General features: G+C 42.4%; 2 protein-coding genes across 11 annotated transcripts in view; one reads left to right on the top strand and one right to left on the bottom strand.

The window, feature by feature from the left end:
* Positions 1-281: 281 nt before the first annotated feature.
* fam81b (family with sequence similarity 81 member B) lies at positions 282-18197 on the bottom strand. 4 transcript variants are annotated; one of them, XM_030417214.1, is made up of 9 exons: positions 16086-18197; positions 15861-15913; positions 15111-15318; positions 13615-13733; positions 12117-12246; positions 10315-10421; positions 4435-4546; positions 3259-3460; positions 282-1074 (listed from the first exon to the last, which is right to left on the bottom strand). In XM_030417214.1, the coding sequence occupies exons 2-9, from the start codon at positions 15902-15904 to the stop codon at positions 941-943; spliced, it is 1056 nt and encodes a 351-aa protein (XP_030273074.1). In that variant the 5' UTR covers positions 15905-15913; positions 16086-18197; the 3' UTR covers positions 282-940. The 4 variants fall into 4 exon arrangements, with proteins under 4 accessions (XP_030273074.1, XP_030273077.1, XP_030273075.1 ...); XM_030417217.1 differs by having other exon boundaries at positions 15540-15913; positions 16086-18196; XM_030417215.1 differs by having other exon boundaries at positions 15540-18196.
* A 435-nt stretch (positions 18198-18632) lies between these two features.
* mctp1a (multiple C2 domains, transmembrane 1a) overlaps positions 18633-20860 on the top strand; it is a 149707-nt gene continuing 147479 nt past the window's right edge. For 3 of the 7 annotated variants that reach the window (XM_030417203.1, XM_030417204.1, XM_030417207.1), the window contains exon 1: positions 18638-19653. In XM_030417203.1, coding sequence (XP_030273063.1) covers positions 19123-19653 — 531 coding nt within the window. In that variant the 5' untranslated portion in view covers positions 18638-19122. Of the gene's footprint in view, positions 19654-20860 lie in introns of all 7 variants that reach the window. The other 4 variants (XM_030417206.1, XM_030417205.1, XR_003984072.1 and 1 more) reach the window with 3 other exon arrangements.

Raw genomic sequence — 20860 nt, forward strand, 5'->3', positions numbered from 1 at the left:
TGATTCCATCGCCGCTCACGAACAATAGGTTGCACAGAAGCCGTTTACGACAGAATAGATAGGAACTTCTAAGTTGTCGGGAGCATTCCATAAATTCATATACACGTAGTCATTCCTTTGACCTCAGATAAACCTGTTACAACAACAGCAACGCATGCATAATACTGGAAAAAAACCTTTCCAAGGCTCCTTAAAAGATTGCAAACATTTGAAAATAGGTCATATTTAATCACGTCATTTAACACGAATATCTACAATAATAGCATCAATATAATATTGTGTGTCATTACATTTTTTATTTATTACAAAGGACAAGTGTTAGGTGTGTTACAGTATTTTATTACAATAGCGTGCTTCTTTAGTTCAGGATAGAGTCAGGTCTTAAGTGCAGAAGTGACACGTCATGTCAGAATCCTGTATATTTTTAAGTATAAGAAGATGAAGTGGGATTAAGTTAATTTAATTAAGTTATTTAATCCGTCTACCTTTTTAAATTGAAGTCCTAAATTGACTACACCTCTCACTGACATAGGCACATACTGTATGAATGATTGAATGCAATGATCTTCCACAAAATATCAGATGTCTTTCATTAAGCAGCTTAACATTCCACAAGAGGTACCCCACTTAAAATTTCTTGATCATTTCCTCGATAATTAAATCAAATTAAACAGAGGAGAGATCAGAGAATAAAGTGCCTTTTTGAAAAGAAATTCATTGAGAAACTGGACTTTAGACTTAGACTTTTATTAATCCCACATCGGGGAAATTCACTTGTTACAGTAGCAGTTAGACAGACATACAGTAAGTACACTTAAAAAATTTAAACTTAAAAAATACTAAAAAAGATTTAGATAGGAGCGAAAGATACAATATAGAAAGGACTACTGCTTGAGTACAGGTTTGACAGTAATAAGGGCCTCCTCTTTAGTTGATAATGTCACACATCATTGAGCTCTGCCACTTTGCCGCAGATGTCCCTGATATCCTTCTGAAGCCTCTTCTTGTCAAGGTGGGATTTGATGTCGCCTATCTGCCTCAGGGACTCAATGGCGTCATGCACAGACAGGAACCCTGTTTAGAAAGAGAAGCTGGCTGTGCAGAAATTCACCAGACGTAACGCATTTAAGGTGAAAAGTATTCTCTAGTTTTCCAGTTTATGAGGTGTTATATTGTACTGAGTCAGACTTTTGATCAGTAAAGTGTTTTATGATGGTCACTCATTTTGGCTCTTATCTTATCTATCTGATATCCAAGTGGATAAAATTGTCCTTATCATCAGTTAGCATGATTTCATTGGGTAGTTACTAAAATACCCCTAAATACGTCCTAAAATGGAAATGTGCTTCAATATTGAATGTAGTTGAAGAAGTACTATTCAGCGACTGTGAACTGTGAGATGGAGGGATAAACTTTCTCTTACAGTGATGGTGTGTTAAATCTCTCCCCTTCTCTTTCTAACTCCCTGCCCGTCTTGCCACGAATATTTACGACACTCATCAATTATGCATTGCTTTTCTCCCTTCTATTACCGTCTCCCTCCATCTTTTCATCCAATACCTAAAATAGAGCTATGGATGGATGGCTCCCTAGGACTCAGCAGTGATTCATAGAGCAGTTTACGTCTGCTTTTATTTACAAAGGGAGGCCTTTCTCTCTTTGTCTACACTTTATTAAAGCTGGAGGCTGAGAGGGGTTGACAGAAAGTGGGAGAGGTTTGAGATCTTGTGCCAGGGCTCCTGGGAAATGAGCTTCCAATTTACACAGCAGTATGATATGGATGGATGTCAGCAGCACCTTGATGCACAGCTGAGCTGCTGTACTGGGCTGCCCGGATAGCTGAGAATTTCTGTGGCTTGTCCCATGACATATTAGCTTTGAGGTAACTAGAAGAAGCAGCTGTAACTCACATCTATCTCATTTAATCTGGTTAGGAATCTTGACGTATTTGTATTCGAGATTGGGAGGAGGTCATGTCAGCTAGTTTGTTGCTGGTAGTTTTCTTTTCTTGCTGGTAGATGGAAAGAGAGGCATGAATGAAGTTATACAATTCAGACAATATTACTGACTGCTGAGTTATAAAGACTTTAAAGGTGCAATTTGTAGGAAACAGCCCAAAAACTATAAGGGGCAGCCTTACTGCTTTAGCAACGAGCTGACTGGAGTCACCACGCTCATCGTGGCTCAGATTGACTGATTTCAGTTGCTTCCCAGTGAGCATGGCTAGACATCAATCTTGGACTGAATACAGCCTCTGAAACCAACAGATTCCAGTTTGATAAAAAAGGACATACAGAGGTGATTTACAGTGGCTCTTATCAGGAAAAGGACTTCGGGGACAAGAAGACACGGCAGGTATGGACAGTGGAGGTGTGCAGCAGCACAGGACTGAGAGAGAGTTGGACATCAGCGGCAGGTGAAAACAGCGAGTTATCTCCATTATTTTGTTAATTTATTAGACTAAGAAGTGAACATGCCTCTTCATCATCTCCTAGCAGAAACTATAGGGGCTATTGGACTGTCACCGGACAGGCCAGGGGTGGCTTATTAGCATGCTAACTTAGGTAGATTTCTGCAACAGAGTACATAGACGTCTTTGGCAGGTAAACACTGTTGTTTCTTCATTTGAATTCATTTTTTGGATGTTTTATACTAAATTTCTGGGCATGCCTTACAAATTGCTCCTTTCCTTGTCCCAAGTTTGTTGTCAGACATACAGGATGAGTCTGGTCCTCGCTTGTCAAATAAGTTTGCAGGACAGTTAAAAGACAGTCTGTCTCCGATCCAGTCCCTAATCATCAGGCCTCTTGAAATAACAGTTAAAATGGTTACATATACTCAGATAACAGAAACACACACACATACACACACACACACACTTCACACTGTGGTTTTCAGCATGGTTATAAATGTCACTATCTGATAAAACCACATGTTAACCACACATCTGAATCAGACAAGTTGCATCCTGAGTCTGCGAGCTCTGCGGCCCTTATCAGAATAAATAACTTTCCATGCCTAGTTTAATATATCACCAAGTCACTGAACACTGTGATTAAACAGTATATTAACTGTAGTCAGTCAAGTCATTTTAATTTATGACGAATGAAAAACACTCTTTTTCTTTCTTTTTCCCTCCTCTAAATATTTCTTAATGTGCATTATTTGCTTGACGTATATGGAAAGGTACGTGTGTGTGTGTATGTGTGTGTGTGTTTATTCACTGATGACAGAAAGTTACTGTCAGGAATCACCCACCTTTGTGGTAATCCTGTTTGAGCAGCTGCAGCTCTTGATCAAGGCTGCTCTGCGCTGAGGTTATTCTTTTGTTGAGTTTAGTCTCAGAGCGTTTCAGCTCATCTGCCTGACTGCGGCCGGCCCGGTCCAGCTGGGTCTCAAACTTCTCCACACGGGCCTCCAGAGCACCTAGCCGGTCAGCTAATCTGGACGCCGCCTCTAACTGAACACGGAAAACACACAGATACACATTCAAAATTAAGATTTTAAACATGTGCTTAAAGTTCTTTTTAATCTTTTCAGTTTTTTTAATTAATTAATTTATTTTTGATTGGCTGCTTAGCTGAAAGTGCATTCTCCGCCTGAAGTGGGTGCGCCTCAAGAATATAAACTGGACGAGCTCTATAGAGTCATTTTATTTATTTATCTATTTATTTATTTCACGCTTCGGTTTTAACGTTTTAACACACGCCCCCGGCTACTTCAGCTGTTTCGAAGAATGCTGCAGCACTGTTTTTGCTGAGAAGCTCCAGAAATGTTTTGTGGATTACGAAACTTCACGCAACTTTCCATCGGCATCAGGGTGAGTAAAGAACAATTGAATTTACATTTTTGCGTGAACTTATCCTTTATGGTGCTGCTTCTTTATGCATACAAAATCAAAACTATTTTACTTTTTAGATATTGGCGTTGCCGACCATCAGCCTCTGCAGTACTGCTTGAGTGTAAGACTTCAGAGATTTATGCAATGGCAAACAGTGAAAGGATAAAATGTTTAAGTCAACAAGTTCTTTCACTTCAGTAAAATTAAACAAAAAATGTTGCAAATAAAACTGGGCAGGGGGCTAGAAGCAGTCTCATTATCACATCAGTATTGTTATATAAATGCTTAAGAATATTCCATGAGTTCCAAGACCTTGAACGACTCAACCGCACACACTTTTAACTCTCTGCAGCCTTACGACGCCATCTGTTCCACCTGATTATCATTTCTCAAGGTTAATTACATTTTATCTGCTGAGTCACAGCTCAGAGTGTGACTGAGCCCTGCACGTTTCAGCATCACACTCAACAAAAAGTTGTTTCGTGAGGTGTGAACACTAAAGGGAAATTGTACAGATATAGCATCATACGAATGGGGCCCCTTCACTGAATCTTGCAGTGTGGACATCGCTGTACAAACTGTTGCTAGGGTACCATTTTGTCCCGTTGTTGTGTGCAGCGCTGGACTGAGCTGGTGATTTGTTGTTCCGTCCACTTCCTCAGCGATTCTGTCTGCTCTTTGGCTTCCTTCAGTCCATCCGACATCCTGCAAGGCCATTAGGAAACAGAGAGAGGAGGGATGCAGTGAGACTTTACTTTGAAAATGCACTCACAGGTGAAAGTTGCAAGCAGTATTTTTTTGGTTTCCTTTTTCAACCTGGACACAGAAAACCCCATTAGCAGATTAGATCAGAGTATAAATGTCTTAATAATGCAAACAGACTGACAAATATCTGGGAACCGGAGCAATGCTTACTGTAGATTTGAGCACATTATATAAAGCTCCCACTTGGCACTGCATCGTGCTTGGCATCCGAATAAGAAACTGTGTGCTTCCATAACCAATATTTTACTGGCACCTCCTTCAGTGGTGTGAAAACAGAACATTAATCATTAACCAATAATCGATTTTCTGATGATTTATCTCAAAAGCAAGATGCCTAATGTTCGGCTGGTTAAGGCTGTTTGAAAGTCAGCGTTGATAATTCTCTCTTCGGTAATTGGAGGTGAGACTTCCTCAGCAGTAACGCTGCTTTTTTTTGGTTTTTCTTGATGCCAGGCTCAGCAGGAGGAACACTGTTACTCTGTGGTCGGCGTGCTGCTATTTATGTGCAAAGAAGCACACAAGCTCACATAACCGAATAGCTGAAGGCACATCTGCACACATGCAAACATGAGCATACAGATACCTAGAGATGCACATTTGAAGATTGTGTCAAACATTATAGCAGATAGATATAGAAATATAGAAGATAAACAATTTTTTTCCATTCAAATTTGGACAGAAATATACATATATATATATAACATATTATATATAATAATTATATATATATATATATAATAACTAATTATATATTATTATATATTTTTTAATGAACCTGGCACCTAAAAAGTGAGAGAAAAGAGAAAAGCTTCCCATTTATACAGCCGTATGTAGCTCACATTACTCACATAGCCCATTGGGTAAGTAAGTGTCTCAGATGAAAGCTGCAACCTTGGACATGCTGAGTAAAATAGTGTGTGAGCTGTAGGGAAGTACAGGACACATTGGGCTTTTCTCTCTGGGGTGAAATTTTCTGTTATATATAAAACATATTGGCACTTAAGTTCCATTTAACGTTTTCCTCTAATTCCTCAAATTGAAGGGATTCTTAATGAGGAAATCAGTGTGTGTGTGTGTGTGTGCACGTCGTGTGTGCATGTCGTGTGTGTGCAGCCCAGTCCGCATAATAAATTGTTGGCAGTTAATGTTTCTGCAAACCTCTGACAACATTCACGATTTTATAAGTCGTAGGCTACGCATCATATTGACATTTTTACAAAACGTCCTATTTCATATTCCCAGTTTTTGACCTGTCTGAGCTATCAGGAGATGAAGGGGGTAAAGATGCAATGGTTGCTAAACCGCAGCTAAGTTGTGTTTGTTGTGACACAAAACGCATCCATGATGGAGGACGTGACATGAGATCTTATCCCAATCACCCCCATCCTCCCTGAACCTCATTGACACGCCAGAATACTATATATAAAAAAGGTCCTACATCCCTGGAGCAGTACAGAAAATAACCAGAGTCGGGTTCAATATTTCAAGAGGAAAGGTAGTGAGTGACCTAAGTAGAAGAGGGGAGGGGGGATGCTGTTCTTATACAGAGTATATGAGGACTCAAATCCACAAAGACAAAGGACAAAAAAAACAAAAAGGAAAAGAGGTAGAGAAAATTCCCTTGTTTGAGTAAAACAGGATATTTTTAACAGGAAATTGGAGCATCTTCAGGTAGGTTTATAGCGTCAAAACAGTGTCCTCTCCAGCTGTGTTTGTGGTGACCAAAGCAGGTATTGCAAACCAAAACATGATCTTTTCTTAATCTTAACCAGATCATAAACACAGCATGGTAAAACATAACATTTAGAATTGAACCTTTGTAAACGTGAAGCTGCAACATAAAGAAATGTAACGTTTCAATGAATCACTGCAGAAACTAACTTTGCCAACACTTATTCTGGCAAATGGGTTGTAGTGTGTGTCTGTGTTTACCTGCTTTACCTCTGACTCTACACCTCTGCTGCTACATGGACGCCTCATTTATAACACCACCCTGGCTGGCTTACCCAGCTCATGTTAACATTGTTAGCCCAGACGTAGACTCCACAACAGAATGGCTGTTTGGCTGCAGCAGGACAGTTTTCAGAATCTGCTTGTGTCTGTGGAGTTTTATCATTTCTCTTTTTCTCTGTCAATGTGACTGATTTTACTGCTGTCCCTGCCATCTTGACCTTGTCTGAGAGGCGTGCTTGATTCTTTTGTCAGTGGCCTTGTACTGTGAGCAGCAGAACGTTACAGTCGAGAAATTAAGTGTCCTTAAAAAGAATTACTCTCTGTGGGCAGCTGCCCTTTCTTTTGAGTCAGTGCAGGTGTCAAAGTTTGTCGATTCTCATTCCAAAAAGAAATGTGCAGTTACGCTAGATTTCAAATATGGAGGCTTTAGCTCATTGATTTTAGATATTGGGTTTTCGTTTGTGAAAACCAAATGTACCTCAATTGACGGATGTTCCTTGTTGCAGGTTTTGAGGCCCTGGATACTGAGGGTTCCAAAGAATATTCAACAAAAAGCAAGGAGAATGCAAAATCTATGACGTCCTCCTTATGGACTCATGGTCAATGAAGGACAAGTGTAATTCTAAGTACTATATCTTAGGCAACCGGACTTGTTTCTTTCTCCTCAAGACATTTCACCTCTCTTTCAAGAGGCTTCTTCAGTTCCGACTAACTGGAGGGGAGTTGCAGGCTTTAAAACTCTGTGTGGGAGCACATAAGGCCCGAGGGGTGCTTGAGCCCCTGCCCTTTTTACCTCCTATTAAAAAGTGCCCTTTTTGTGTGTTTTTTAAATGAATAAATAAAATCCTGTTGTGCAAAGGGATGTCAAAAAAAGGTGGTAAAAAAATGCCACTGTTATCTACCGTATGCATTTCGTACGTCATATGGTATTGTGAGTGTGTTCTGTGTCTGCTGCGGCTCTGCTCTCTCTCTCTCTCTCTCTCTCTCTCTACGAACGGTCGCTACTTTCAAATTAAAAGCCCCCCGCCAAGAACCCAGTTCTACACTCCAATGGGGTGCAATGTAAAGCTCTTATTTTGAAGACAAAGAGAGAGGGAGAGAGAGAAGCCACTGCCTCATCAGAACTCCACCACGCACGTAGATGAGACGTGGACTTGAACCTTTGTGAATTATAAACCCATTAACATATCTTCCTTGTGGGGGCTAACAAGTCGCCTTCCACTTATTCAACGTGCTTAAATATGAGTCATATTTCAGAAGAGTGTCCATTTGTCCTTGTTAAGCTAACTGCTTGTTAATGAGACTTAAGAATAATCTGACAGCTGTCTGTGAGGCTGTTTATCTTGCCACAAATCTTAAGCTTCTTCCAGATATTGAGCTTATTGTGACTTTGGTGTTGTAAACATTGTTGTTCCTACTAACATTCACAGTAGCAGTCACAGTAGTCATTTCTTGGTTTTGTCACATTTTTAGATTTGTAGCCCGTATTTCTAATTTGCACTTGCCCTCCAATAAATAGCCCAATAATAAACCAGTGTTTTATTGCTTTTTAAGAATTGCAGCTGAATTGCATGTCTTCTAAACCTCAGTATTATGATAATGTGAATAAACTCATGTTGACAATAACTTGTTGACACAAAAGAAATGGCCATTGCATGTCACTCACAGCTATACAGGATACACAGCTAAGAAGTTAGCTTTCTAGAAGTACTTTTTTTTTTTTTTAATTTTACATTAATTAATCTACATAATGTGTTATTAAGGCCTGAAAAAAATTTGGCGCGCGCGTGCGCATGTACTGCCCTTTTCTGACTTTGAGCCCCTGCCCCTCTATAATCATGTGCATGTCCCTGTGTGGGAATGTCCTTACAGAGTCGTTAAGGACACTTGTGAGCTCTGAGTTTCAGAGTCCTTCACTTGTCCCAAAGGTTGTTGAACCAACTGGCCTTCATGTGGGTTGCTAGGGCTAGGTGAGCCTAGGTGTGAATGGTTTTTTAAGTTGTCTGGGCAGGGAACTCGGTACTGCATTGTAGGTGGGTGATAAGTAATGTCGAAGGCCACCTCCTCTGTTCAAAGGTGGTTTGCTCCAGTTTGACATATATGGAATCTTTTACCCCTCTTTCAAACCATGACCTCGGTGCAACTTGGTGCTTCTGTACATAAATGGCTAGCAGTAGTGTGAATAAACAAGGAGCAACTATCACATACGAGGTTGAGCTATTTAAGGATGACACATCAATGATGGCAGATGCAATATTGGTATTTTTTTTCTGTTTTGTTCTACCTGTGTCAGAAACTGTGCAGCTTTTCATCTATTTTTATCTATTGTTCTTTTGGTTCTAACATGACCAGTGACCTGGTTTCTTTTACAGATCCACAACATTACTAAACAGAGCGTATTCACAATTCATATCTCCCTGTTTCTGCCCCCCGCCCATGGTAAACCTATGTGATTAATTTTGCATTTTGCTGCCAATTTGAGATTATTTATCAGCTGGATTAGTAAATTAATTTAGCTAACAGCTTCTCTGTGCCTCTGGCATCAATACTTTCAGATGGCCATGGATCTGAAATGCCCCAGCTTGAAACAGCTGTGCAGAGAGTTAGGACTGGGGGTATTATTTGATAAGAAAATTAGTGGCTCATTGATTTTTCCTTATTATGTGTGACTAGGCAAAATGAAAAAGGGAACATTAAAAGTAAATCACTTGGGGAGCCTGCTGAAAGGCAAATTAGCAAACTGAATGGCCATTCTTCTCACTGAATAAAACATATTTAAGGAATTCAACTCTGAAATGTTTTTTTTGTTCAGTTAAATTAAAAGTTTGAATACATGTTTCTATCATACAGTGTTTTCTTTTTTAAAAAACACACAAAGCCAAATATTGGGATAAAGTGCTGCTTTTCTGCTGCTAATCACTGCTAGCCCTTTATGTACAGAAGCACCAGTTTGCACCAAGGTCTCTCAGTGAACATAGCAGAAGTGGCAAAAGTACACACATTCTTTACTCAAGTAGAAGTACAGATACTTGTGTAAAAAAAGACTGTGGTAAGAGAAGAAGTACTGATTCAACTCCTTTACTCAAGTAAAAGTAAGAAAGTACAGGATCTGACATGTACTCTCTGATTCACATTCTACTGCCCATTTCTGTGCGAAGCGGACTGAACTTCACTTCATATTAGGATAATCCAAAGACTATCAAACTTAATGGTAGAATCAGTAGAATTTGTCCGAGCATTTAAATGCAGTAGAAAGATAGCTGATTGTTGAGTCTCATCCCGATGATGTTAAATGTAGAAATTTTGGGCTGCAGGGTCTCTGCAGATAAGAGACACTAGGACACCTTTTTTCTCCCCATGCGAGTCTCCCTTTCTGTCTGTTTCTGTCTCATTTCATCTTTTAGGTTGTTTCTTCCTGCTACATCTGCCGTGTGTGATATGAACCAAGAAGCTTTAATCAGTCTTGTGATGTTGGGAAGGCGGTGTGCAATGAGGCAAAATAAAAAAAAAAATCAATAAATGTAAGGGCTAGAGTGTACACTTATTTGTGTTCAAATGTAGGGAGAACAGGTAAATGGTTGTCGGAAAAATAGATACTCCAGTAAAGTACAAATACCTGAAGAAACTACTTAAGTACAGTAACCAAGTATTTTGTTACCTCCCAGCTCTAGAGAATTGAAGAAATCAGACTACATGCCTTAATATTACAACAATGTGTGTTTTTCTTGTGCTTACTCCTGGATGAATGGTCTTACTTGGCTTCTAGTAGTTTAACTTGTGCATTCAGATCAGACATGGAGCTGCTTTGACCTTTGGAAAGCTCTGACAATGAGGCCTCCAGTCTTCCCAGGTCATAATAAAGCTGGAAAACAAACACACAAATACACGCTGTTATGTGACGCTGGAGCATCTTGTGGATCCAGCTTCGCGATCTGACCTTTACCCTTTGCGTTTTTCTGCTGAGTTGAGCTGATTGAGCCACTGCACCACTCCTGCGACCAGTCAGGACTGGGAGTAACTGCAGTGACCCACTTTCCCTGCATTTTCAATCATCTTTATGGTACATGCTTGACCAGTGCTCCACAGCTAATGTACTGTCATCACAGTGATTGACCACCCTGTGCCACCAACAGGGCTGAGTGCAGGCTGAATTACCGTGAGGGTGGATGATGAGGCTGGGTTTACATTTAGTACAGATAGATGGCATTATAACATGTTACATACATTTACTAAGTGTACAAAGTGGTTTTTGTTATACTTATTGGTCTTGTAAAGAAATCTGAAGAAAGGCAGGAAGAACTGCAGCCACAGAGACCTTGACACCCTGTTTGAATGCATTTCACAAATGACCAAATGTATGTGTGCGTGTGTGTTCAACAGAGGTGGGAGTGTCATTAGGTTACTTAGGCTGCTTATTGTCATATGGCATAATTTTAAGTAATATTCAGGAATAAGATGAATAGTCTCTGCAACCATGCTAACAGGCCTTTGAATGAGCACTTAGGCAAAGTGGAGCTTAGCTAAACGCTAATGCCAGCATGCTAACATGCTCCCAGTGATAATGCCAGCACACTGATGGTTAACAGTAGTGTGAAACAAAGAGTCTTTTAGTTGGTTCAGAAAATGTAACATTGTAAAAAAGGTATCTTTCTGTGGAATTGTAAATTACAGTTAAGCATAAGATTGACCAAATATGGAGAATTAAGTTTCTAATAATATAAACATTAATTTTAAATAAACCTGGCTGAAATTCATAGGATATATTGTTTGACATGGTCATCGTCTTAGTTTAGCATTTGAGCATGCTAACATTTGCAAATTAGCACAATAGACAAAATGTATATTATCATCAGTTGTGCAGGTCATATATTGCTCAGGCATTAGGAAAGGCTGAACAATTTTCACAATATTATTGAAATTGCAATATGGTCGATTGCAAGATCCAAATCCAGGAGCTGACATTTTTTGCTTAAAAGTAAAATTTTACTATGCAGGTAAATGAAGCATCGTCGTGCTACAGAAATACCTCTGCCGACAAATGTTATTCTCCAGATGTAAAGTAATATGCTTATTTGGTACAGATATGGCAGAGATTTTTCACAGGAGAAGTAAAAACTTTGACCTGCTGGTGGCACTAGATGAAAAGATAGGAAATCAGAAAACGTTCTGTTGGAAATAATGAATGTCTTGGCAATCCATAACACTTTCAGCAAAATCCATTTAGCTCATCCTCTGAGGAGCTTGAATGCTGAATAAAATTTCATAGCAATCCACTGAATAGCAGTTGGACCGAAAGACCGACTGACATCCTAAGAGCCGTGCTGCTATCGTGAAAATGTATGAAACTGTTTGTACCACCCCAGCTACACTTTATTATAGAGATAAACAGAGATGAAGAATTTTGATGTCCACCTTGACTTTTAAAGGCTTGTAAAGACTTTATTTATGGCTCTGGTGCTCAGCTTCTTTGCACATGATGTGTACTTAAGCTAAACTGCTGTCTTACGTGTTGTATGCCAAACCCTTGGTCAGCACTGATGCACCGTCCGCCTCTCACCTTGACTTCCAGTTCCTTGAGGCGCGCATCCACAGCTGACCTGAGCTCTGCCACCTCCTGCTGCAGTCCAATCAGCTGCAGCCCCCCAGAGCTCACGTCAGCGCTTAGCTTAGCGATGCTGGCATCACACCTGAGATAATAGGTGGGGAGGGCAGAGAGGGACCACTAAATGGGAATAATGGAACTGGAGGGATATGAGCAAAAGGCTGGAGGGAGCGCTCTGGCAAACAGCAGACAAACAGGCAGATGGATGGAAAAAAAGCAGCCAGCTGCCCCTATAGACTCTTTCTTAGGCAAGATGGAAGCACTGCTGAATCCTAAGCGGTGTGAGTTTATACACACCGCATTTGAATGCTCCAGTGGACACATATTTGTATCTGTTGATGAGCCAACCAAATCAAATAAGTAAAAATGGTGCCGATTTATCACCAAACACAATCAGACTGTGGTGAAGTACTTCACAGCCTCTCACATGCAACATCTTGTTATCAGCATTGCAAAGCGGGCCTTTTCCTTCCTATGCTGTGTTTGATTCCATCGCTAAGCCTGCAAACACTCTCTCTACAGCTCTATTAGACTGTGAAGACTAGACTATAGAAGTGTGAGTGCATATCATGTAATAGTTGGGAAAAGAAGTATGCTGCACGCTCAACAATCAATTCCAGCAGCTAATTGTGGAGATGCCCAGCGTGAAATTAGGGTCATTTCCCTGTAGACCATCACTGCTCTTCCATACAGCTGATCAGAAACCACCAGCCCTTAACTTACTTGATTATTTATGACTAACGTAAAAGTGGTTGTCAGAGTGATTGGGTGAGGTTTTTCTGCAGCCTTTATTGGACCATTAATCAGCTGTTTGTTGAGTAACAGGCAATATACTCTCTCACTGCTGACAGCTTAAGCATCACAGCATAGGCAGATCTAATGTGCAACAAGATGTTCGCAGAATAACACTACTGTCTGGTGAGAAATCACATTATGTCACATGTATTGACCAATTATTCCCGGAGATGCTCCAAAGAATTCAGCCTTGTGGCAAAAACACCAATCCAAACGCAAATCCTCCTCCTCTTCTCGGCAATCCAATCTAATGAGTGCTATCTGCATGGACACAGAATAATGAGCAATTGCTGATCAGGATCTTGAGTGCGTTCGAAGCTAGAAACTCTACTCTGGTGAGAGCAAAATAATTAATGTGTTCATGTGTGTGTGTCGCTGAGGGTGTCAGAGGCAAAGCCACAGTGGAGAGGAAGTTGTGAGACTGTGAAGAGTCGCCAGACAGGATGCAGGCTATACTATTTCACTTCATTAGAGAGAAAAACAGGTAGGATAACAGCAAGGAGAGTTAATCAGCCAAATCACGTGTGCCTCAGACCTGGGTCCTCTACGTGAGGAAGGAAAGTTTTAATCTGTTAGCAGCCAGCTTCTAGGTGTAACACTGCAAAGTTTGTTCCTCGGCGTCTGCCACCATTATTTGACCCAGGCCCGGTGTGCGTACCTGGCTACTCTCCCTCTCAGGTCGCCGATGAATGCCATGTTCTTCTGGTCCAGGCTTTGAACGGCCATTGTGGTTCCAGAGGTGATGGAGTCCCGCTGGGCAATCTGTCTCTCCAGGGCCTGTTTAGACCGATGATGTTAACGTGAAATAAAATACAAAAATAGCTAATTTTCCTTCCATTCATAAATGTGTATTTTTTGTAAAGTACATGCAGAATTTGAAGGTAGATGCAAAAAAACTTTGGGCAACATATCACCAGACAACTGCTACTTTTTGCTAGCTATCCTCGGCTGAAGCTAGCTTTGGTTTTTGAAACAGTTGCACTAGCAATTTTCCTGGACAAAGACCTTGGATCCCAGGAGGAGTCACTGGGACTAAACACAGCCTTTGAGACCAACAGAGCTCAGTTTAAAGACAGGGTACACAGCAAGGAGGCGATTTACAGTGATTCTTTGCTTGTTTGTGTTATATGTTTTATTACGCTAAAAGCCAAAAGAAATTGTGAAATGTGACGATTGCCACTGACTAATTTCTCCAAACTGTAACTCATCACTTGCAGTACAAAGTGGGCTTATGAGATGGGACCGGCCGGGGCTAGCTGGCTAGCTTGCTAACTTCTGCCACACAGTGCACGGACGTCTTCACATTCTGCTAATAATGATTGTTCACTTTTCTTTATATTTTAGATGAAAATTCAGGCAATAATGCTATCTAAACAACCACTGTAGGTTAAGCTGTCATATCAGAACTGCCAATTTCATGAGCACCTAATGATCTTTGTATTTAATAACCCTGTGTGTAGTGTGTATCTGATAGCCAGGTCATAATCCAGGATCAAAGAGACGACCCTCTGGCTTATCGTGGTCGCGAAAAGTGAATTCCATTTGATTCACTGAATATTCACTTCACGATGAGCTTCTTACCACTTCATGTTCAGAATTAATGAGCTCCCAGGCATTCATGTAATATTTCAGATTATGACAGCCTTTAATCATGCTAATGACCAGCTTGGTACGCCCTAATTAAGTTATGTTTTTCGTTTTTGTGCTCTGTTTTTGTGTGGCGGTTATCAAAGTGCGGCTTGATGCTGCACTCAGTCATGACTCCAAACAACTCATGAGGGTCACATTTCCACGCAGCGATTCTTCCTGTTGCTGTTCACCGGGAGGTTAGCAAGCACAGCTTGGCAACATTTATCTAACCACGTACTGTGCACATCATTTGTTTTTTTGCTTGTACAGACAAAATGTCCACGGGCTGATGCTGACGAGGAGTCAGGCAGGCTTTTGCTCAGGCACTGCACCATTCTATCAGGTGCAATCAAATCAGCTGCGAGTTTTGTGGCCTTGTTTGTGAGTGTGTGTGTGTGTGTGTGTGCTGCACATCAAAACAGACGAGGACAGGAGAGAAAAGTGGATAAAAGAATGTGCAGGAAAGGAAGGCAGACAGGAATCCACATAATGAGGATGTTTAAGAAAACCTTCCCACTTATATACCTGTATGTCCACGTTTAGCTGCTTGACGATGCGCGTGATGGTCAGGATGTGATTCTCCAGCAGCTTGCGGGAAAGCGCCTCAACCTGGATCGAGCCGTGGGTGGACTGCAGACCCGCTGCCACCTCCTCTTTGATCCTGAAAGCCTGCTCCAGCAGCACAGCCAGCGTCCCCTCCTGACTGCTGTGAGGACCCTCTGAGACATCACGCCTTAATCAGGAAGTAAACAGAAGCACTGAGTCACAGCATTTTAGGGAGTCTTTATTATTGATTTTGGTGACTGAGGATGAAAAAGAATGACACGATAATTCAAGTTGATATTTTCTTTCACCGGGGAAACTGGGGTACTCAGAGTAGCTGAATATTTTACAGTGTAATTCAATGAGGCGTTCATCCAGCCAGAATGAGATGACGTGCGTTGATTTTCATACCCTCCGGTCATTCTTTAGACCAGATCGCTCATTGTCTTCACGGCCCTGTGCGCACGCTGTGTCACCCTGTCTGACGCTACTGGGGATTAAGGATTAATTCGATCAATGTGATTCACAGCAAAGTAAGTAAGAAAAGGTCGCTGGTGGTTCCCAACTGTTTCCATTCCATCAGCGGTGGGAGATGGAACCCATCTACCTCTCGGACACAAATTGATTTTTTTAGAATCGAATAAAGGACCCACAGGAAACGACAAGGAGGCTGAGAAATATCAAGGTGCTGTGAAAGTTTTTGATGGCAATATATGAAATAAGAAAAGCTGCCTTGTGTGACTGTGATAGGGCTGTAACTTTGACTCTTCCGACATTCTTCTTTCCTAAAAAGAAAGACAAAAATTATAAAATGTATGTGGTACATGGTAGAGACTTTTACTCAAATGTGTTTCTAACTTTACAAATTATCTGGTCCTCTCAAAGCACAATAATGTCTTCCCTTTCTCTACAGCAATTTATAAAGCAGTGTTTATTTTACATTTTCCATATACTCACAGGTCTGTGCTTCTCTTCAGCTGGCTCTTTACTTCATGTGTTTGTGTTTGTGTTGTCACTTGGTAACTGTGGTTTCCTTGAGTGGGGTGTGCCTGCCTGCAAGTGTCAGTTTGTCAACACAATAATGCGACAATGACGCACTGAATTCTTGGTCAAGCAGCTTAGCTCAGCGAACCAGAGCATGAAGTGTAAACCATACTTTTACTAAAACTGTAAGAAACGTTGGTGACTAACCAGCCAGTGCACCAGAGAGCAAATTTCACAATGCAATGGCTCTCAAAACACTCATTCCAAAAGACAACTGCACTTGTTGGTCCAAGGCAAAAAGAGTGCCAGCATGCCTAGAGTTAATTTCTCTACTTATTCTATGACCTGGATGGTTGATAACCAGTAATCAAAAAATAGTTTTGTAATTCATTGGTGACTTAAGTCATTTCTTCACCTCAATAGTATAAATAAATGGTTAAATAATCTCTTCTTCCACCAGCTGCATTTAATTTGATGTGTTACTGTAGTTGGGACCCCCTGGAGTTAATCATGATACAATTAGATGCCATAATCGTTATTGAATTAAATTTTCATTAATCATGTTTGCGTTGCATTTTTCTACGACAACAGCCCAATAATAAATAATATTACGTCTTAGAATTATTCCGAACATTTCAAGGTGAAAAAAGGAATGAAAGTCCCTAAAACTGACCTAACCTCAGCATTCAGCTGAAAATGACTTCAGTGCAGTTTTTCATTGAGCAGTCCTAAGAGGCTGGCCAGCTCCAGCTCCTGTGGGTGAAGCAGTCTGAAACTACAAAACACAATATGTGATTAATTGAACTGGGCACTGGCAGTAAAGGGATATTGACCAAATCATCAGAGGCCTCAGCTCCGTTTCCCATCCACCTGCTGCTTTGTTGCACACGATATAACTAGCTCTCTATTGAACATTCACCGACTGAATGGATTCCAGTATGAGGGGCATGATTCAACACCCAGAGTGAGAATGGCTGTGTAATGTTTCATTTACCCAAGACCTAGCCCTACTTCATCATACAGCGTGAGTCAAGTTGTGTAGTAGAGGCGCTGCATAACACGCAATTTAGGTCAGCGTACGGACACGATTCTGAGTTTTTAAGTGGCTGTGTCTGTTTGCAGGCGTGTGCGCGGACACCCACACACACAGGCTGTGGATTAGTGTCCTATCAACAGGACCGGGATCATTAAGAGAAAAGGCCTGCTCTCTGCAGACTCATCAGTTATCTCTGCTGGCCCAATAGAAAAGCCGATGGTAGCTGAGAGCAATTGTTTGGCTCACGAGCTCACATCTCCATCCACTTAACTGAATAAGGGGTTCAGGGCAGTTCACAGTGCCCTCCTGGTTGTAATTAAAGTGTTTTATTTTGTAGGATGGATGAGGTATCATGCAAAGCGTTCCCAGGCTACAACAAAACTCGTTACCGCCTTATCATCCAGGTTTGGTATGCATCCAGATCACTCGTAGACCCAGAAGTGTCGAGTGAAATCCAGAAGAGCTTCACAGAAAAACACACTGGCAGCATAGGGGGGGGGGTTTAGGGGTTGAGTGGATATTCTATTCATTTTCATATTCGGGTGAAGTTATCCTTTAAGTTTACAGTGGTTACACGAAGCCCTTTTCTGCAGAATGTTGGCATAACTCGCCACACGCCACTGAAGGCTGATTATTATTATTTTCTCATCATCAAAGGGTCAGCGCCAAGAGCTCGCAACACAATGCTTCATCACCTTCATCATCACTCCTACAAGCGAGGTCATCTCACCGTCTCTGTGAGAGCAGCACATAGACTGCCTCGGACACTCAGTTCTTCTTCTCTGCGCAGTGGGATGAAGTTCATCCAGTTACATCACTCCCCATTTTTAATTCACTTGCTCAAAGTGAAATTTCATCAGCCCTGTTTGCGGATAAAAGGTCATTCCGTGTGTGCGTGTGTGTGTGCAGAGGGTCGGATGGAGAGGGGTACTCATTCTTGTAATTATTGTTTGTGTGTGTGTGTGTGTGTTGTTTATGTGAAAGTGGACACAGTTTACCAGGGGGACAGAGCAGGCCAGCACTGAACCAAGAGGCCGGAGGGGGGGGGGGGGGGGGGGAACAGCATCTAAAACAGAGAAGAGGAAGAGGCTGCTCAGTGCTGCCCGCTCTCCTGCATGTGGGTGATAACATTCACCGAAGCCTGACCCATTTGACGAGGAGAACCCATCCAGACGTGGGTACAGTGCAGGAACATTCACTTGACACAGCAGAAAGAAAAAAGAAAAAAAAAACCTTGATAGCTTCAGAGGTTTTTCACTGTGAGCCCTGGATTCACCAAGGTCACTGCTGTGTAACACACACACACACACACAAAAAAAAACCTAGTGGCTTTAAATCACCACAAACCACAGCACAAAGAGATAAAGTCAGATGGGGGTGACAGGAGATCCACGGCCGAATTATAAACATCTCCAGGAGGCATTGTGGGGTTTGCGTTATGCAATCACCAGCATACAGATTATCCAGTCAAGTGACATGGTTGGCCAGAGGGAGGCGCGGTGCAGCCGTCGTCCTTCATTTGAATATAACAATTAATGGGGAAGTTTGACTAGATCTTGGTAAAGCACGGTGGACAGAGCAGGGACGCACAGACCGTCAACAACCAAGCGCAGCATTTAACCAGGCAGTCTATTCTGGGTGATCTTGAAGTCAGAAGTGACTGCATGTGCTCCAACTTCACCACCCAGCTGAAATAAATCTTCAGTCGCTGGGGATACTGGTTGCCGTCAAATAAGCGTGCAGCTCAGTGTGTGGTATACGATCTGCTGTGCTGCCTGCCTGCCTGCCTGCACAGGGCTTTTCTGCAGGGTTCGTTAGGAGACTAACACCCCCTTCATCATCACTCTGTGCGTCTCCGTCTTGGCGCTCTGACCTGATCATCAGTGGAAGTGCTCCCGAGCTGCAGCAGCCCAACTGTGACTTCCCTCCACTGTTCAGAGTGTGCTCAGGCTGGCTGGCTGCTGCACAGGCACCATGGAGCAAAAATCACCTAAGGATGAGGGCACCGCGAAGGGACAGGAGTCTCTGTCCTACCAGCGGAGGATGTGGAAGAATTTCCAGGAGAAAACCAAGCCATGGCTCAGTCCGAAACTGGGATCGGAGCGCCGGGGCGCAGGGGGCGCGGAGGGCAGCAAAAAGGAATCGGGGTTATGGATGTTTAAGAGGAAAAAGAAACAGTTGGACCGCGTGTTTTCGTCGTCTCAGCCGAATCTGTGCTCCTCCACATCGGCGCCCTTTGAAGGAGATAAGAAGTCCCATGGAAGCGACGCGGTCCCCGGCACCAGCGGCGGCGGCCAGCCTCTGCTCGGCGCAGCTTCTGGGGCCACGGGGAGCAAACCCGAGCTGACGGCGCACGGGAGCCCCAAACTCCCCGTGTCCCAGCTGATCATGTACCAGCAGAAGAGCTCCTCTCTCGGCTCGGCGTGCTTCGAGAAGCTGGTGGTGGACCCGGCCGCGGTGATGTTGGGGGAGGAGGAGCAGCTGCGTAAAAACGCAAGCGATTCTGTGAGTAAAGAGCATGTGGCAAAAACATGCATCCGGTAGAATATCAAGGCAAACGTAGAAATCCTTAAAGAGGCCGGCTGGGCTTCACTGTCCTGGAAATTAAATAAGGGACACAAGTTTGATGATGGTGGTGGTGCGGCGACATGCTCACTGCGCGCATCATGTGATGTGCTCATCGATTTGCCACTCCACTGCTTTCTTTACTCGGTCCGGTATCCTATAGGGCTGTATGGGCCAGATGACTACAGCTAGTGCCAGTGTGGGGATAATCACAAATGACAAGCTTACATCACTGCTTGGTTTCAATCATAATATCCTTGCTTGCTCTTAAAGGTTATTTCCAATTACAGCCTCCCTGATAAGAACTCTACAGACTTCCTTCTCTGATGCCATCATTAGCCTCCCTTTCCCTTTGCTCACATCCTTTTCTTCCAGTCTGGGGACTGTCCCCTTCACAGTCCAGCTGTCACAGTGTCCTTGCCTGCAGACAGAGTCTGCAACAGGCCCATGCATGATGCCCGAAGGTTCATCATGCCTCCCCCTTTTTTCTTAAAAGGGGCCAGTTGGCAAATGGTTATCAGGCACACCACCAGCTCCAGCATCCTTAGGAGACTGATGGCAATTACATTCCCTCACAGCTCAACGTGCTGAGTCAGGGTGCCCTAGGAGGAACAGTATCAAAGGGATATGTCAGCTAGACTAGTTGTGAAGGCTGCATTCACAACAAATGACATACAGCCAGCAAAGTGTGAGAGGGAACTTGAAATTGAATGACTCAAGTCAAATCAGATGGAAAATGGTTCTCTAATTTGATCATGAAGTGAAAGGACTTTAAGGTCATGCCCCATCCCCTGATAGTAGTCTAATTATCTGGTCCTGCAGCACGTCCTGTGATCTCAGGCAAGAAGTTCTGATATTTAGTAGAACTGTTGATGGAAGTGAAATAGATGATACAGCATGTGGAAAAGCCCAGAAGTGCATTCTGTTTCAGTGGTGGCAGCCATTGCGAAGCTTTTCATCTCGCCACTCCTGAAGTGTTCCAGAGCTGCCTTCTGAGCATCATCCAGATCGCTGTCAAAATATGATTTAGCATGTGAGCACACTTCTCCAGCACTGCGGTTGAAGCCAAAGATCTCTAATCCATTACATCTCTGGAAGAAGTGCAGCGCACTCAGCAGAAGAGGTAAAAGAAAGCGAGTATTAATAA

This window comes from Sparus aurata, chromosome 5, assembly GCF_900880675.1.
Source record: "Sparus aurata chromosome 5, fSpaAur1.1, whole genome shotgun sequence".
Taxonomy (NCBI): domain Eukaryota; kingdom Metazoa; phylum Chordata; class Actinopteri; order Spariformes; family Sparidae; genus Sparus; species Sparus aurata.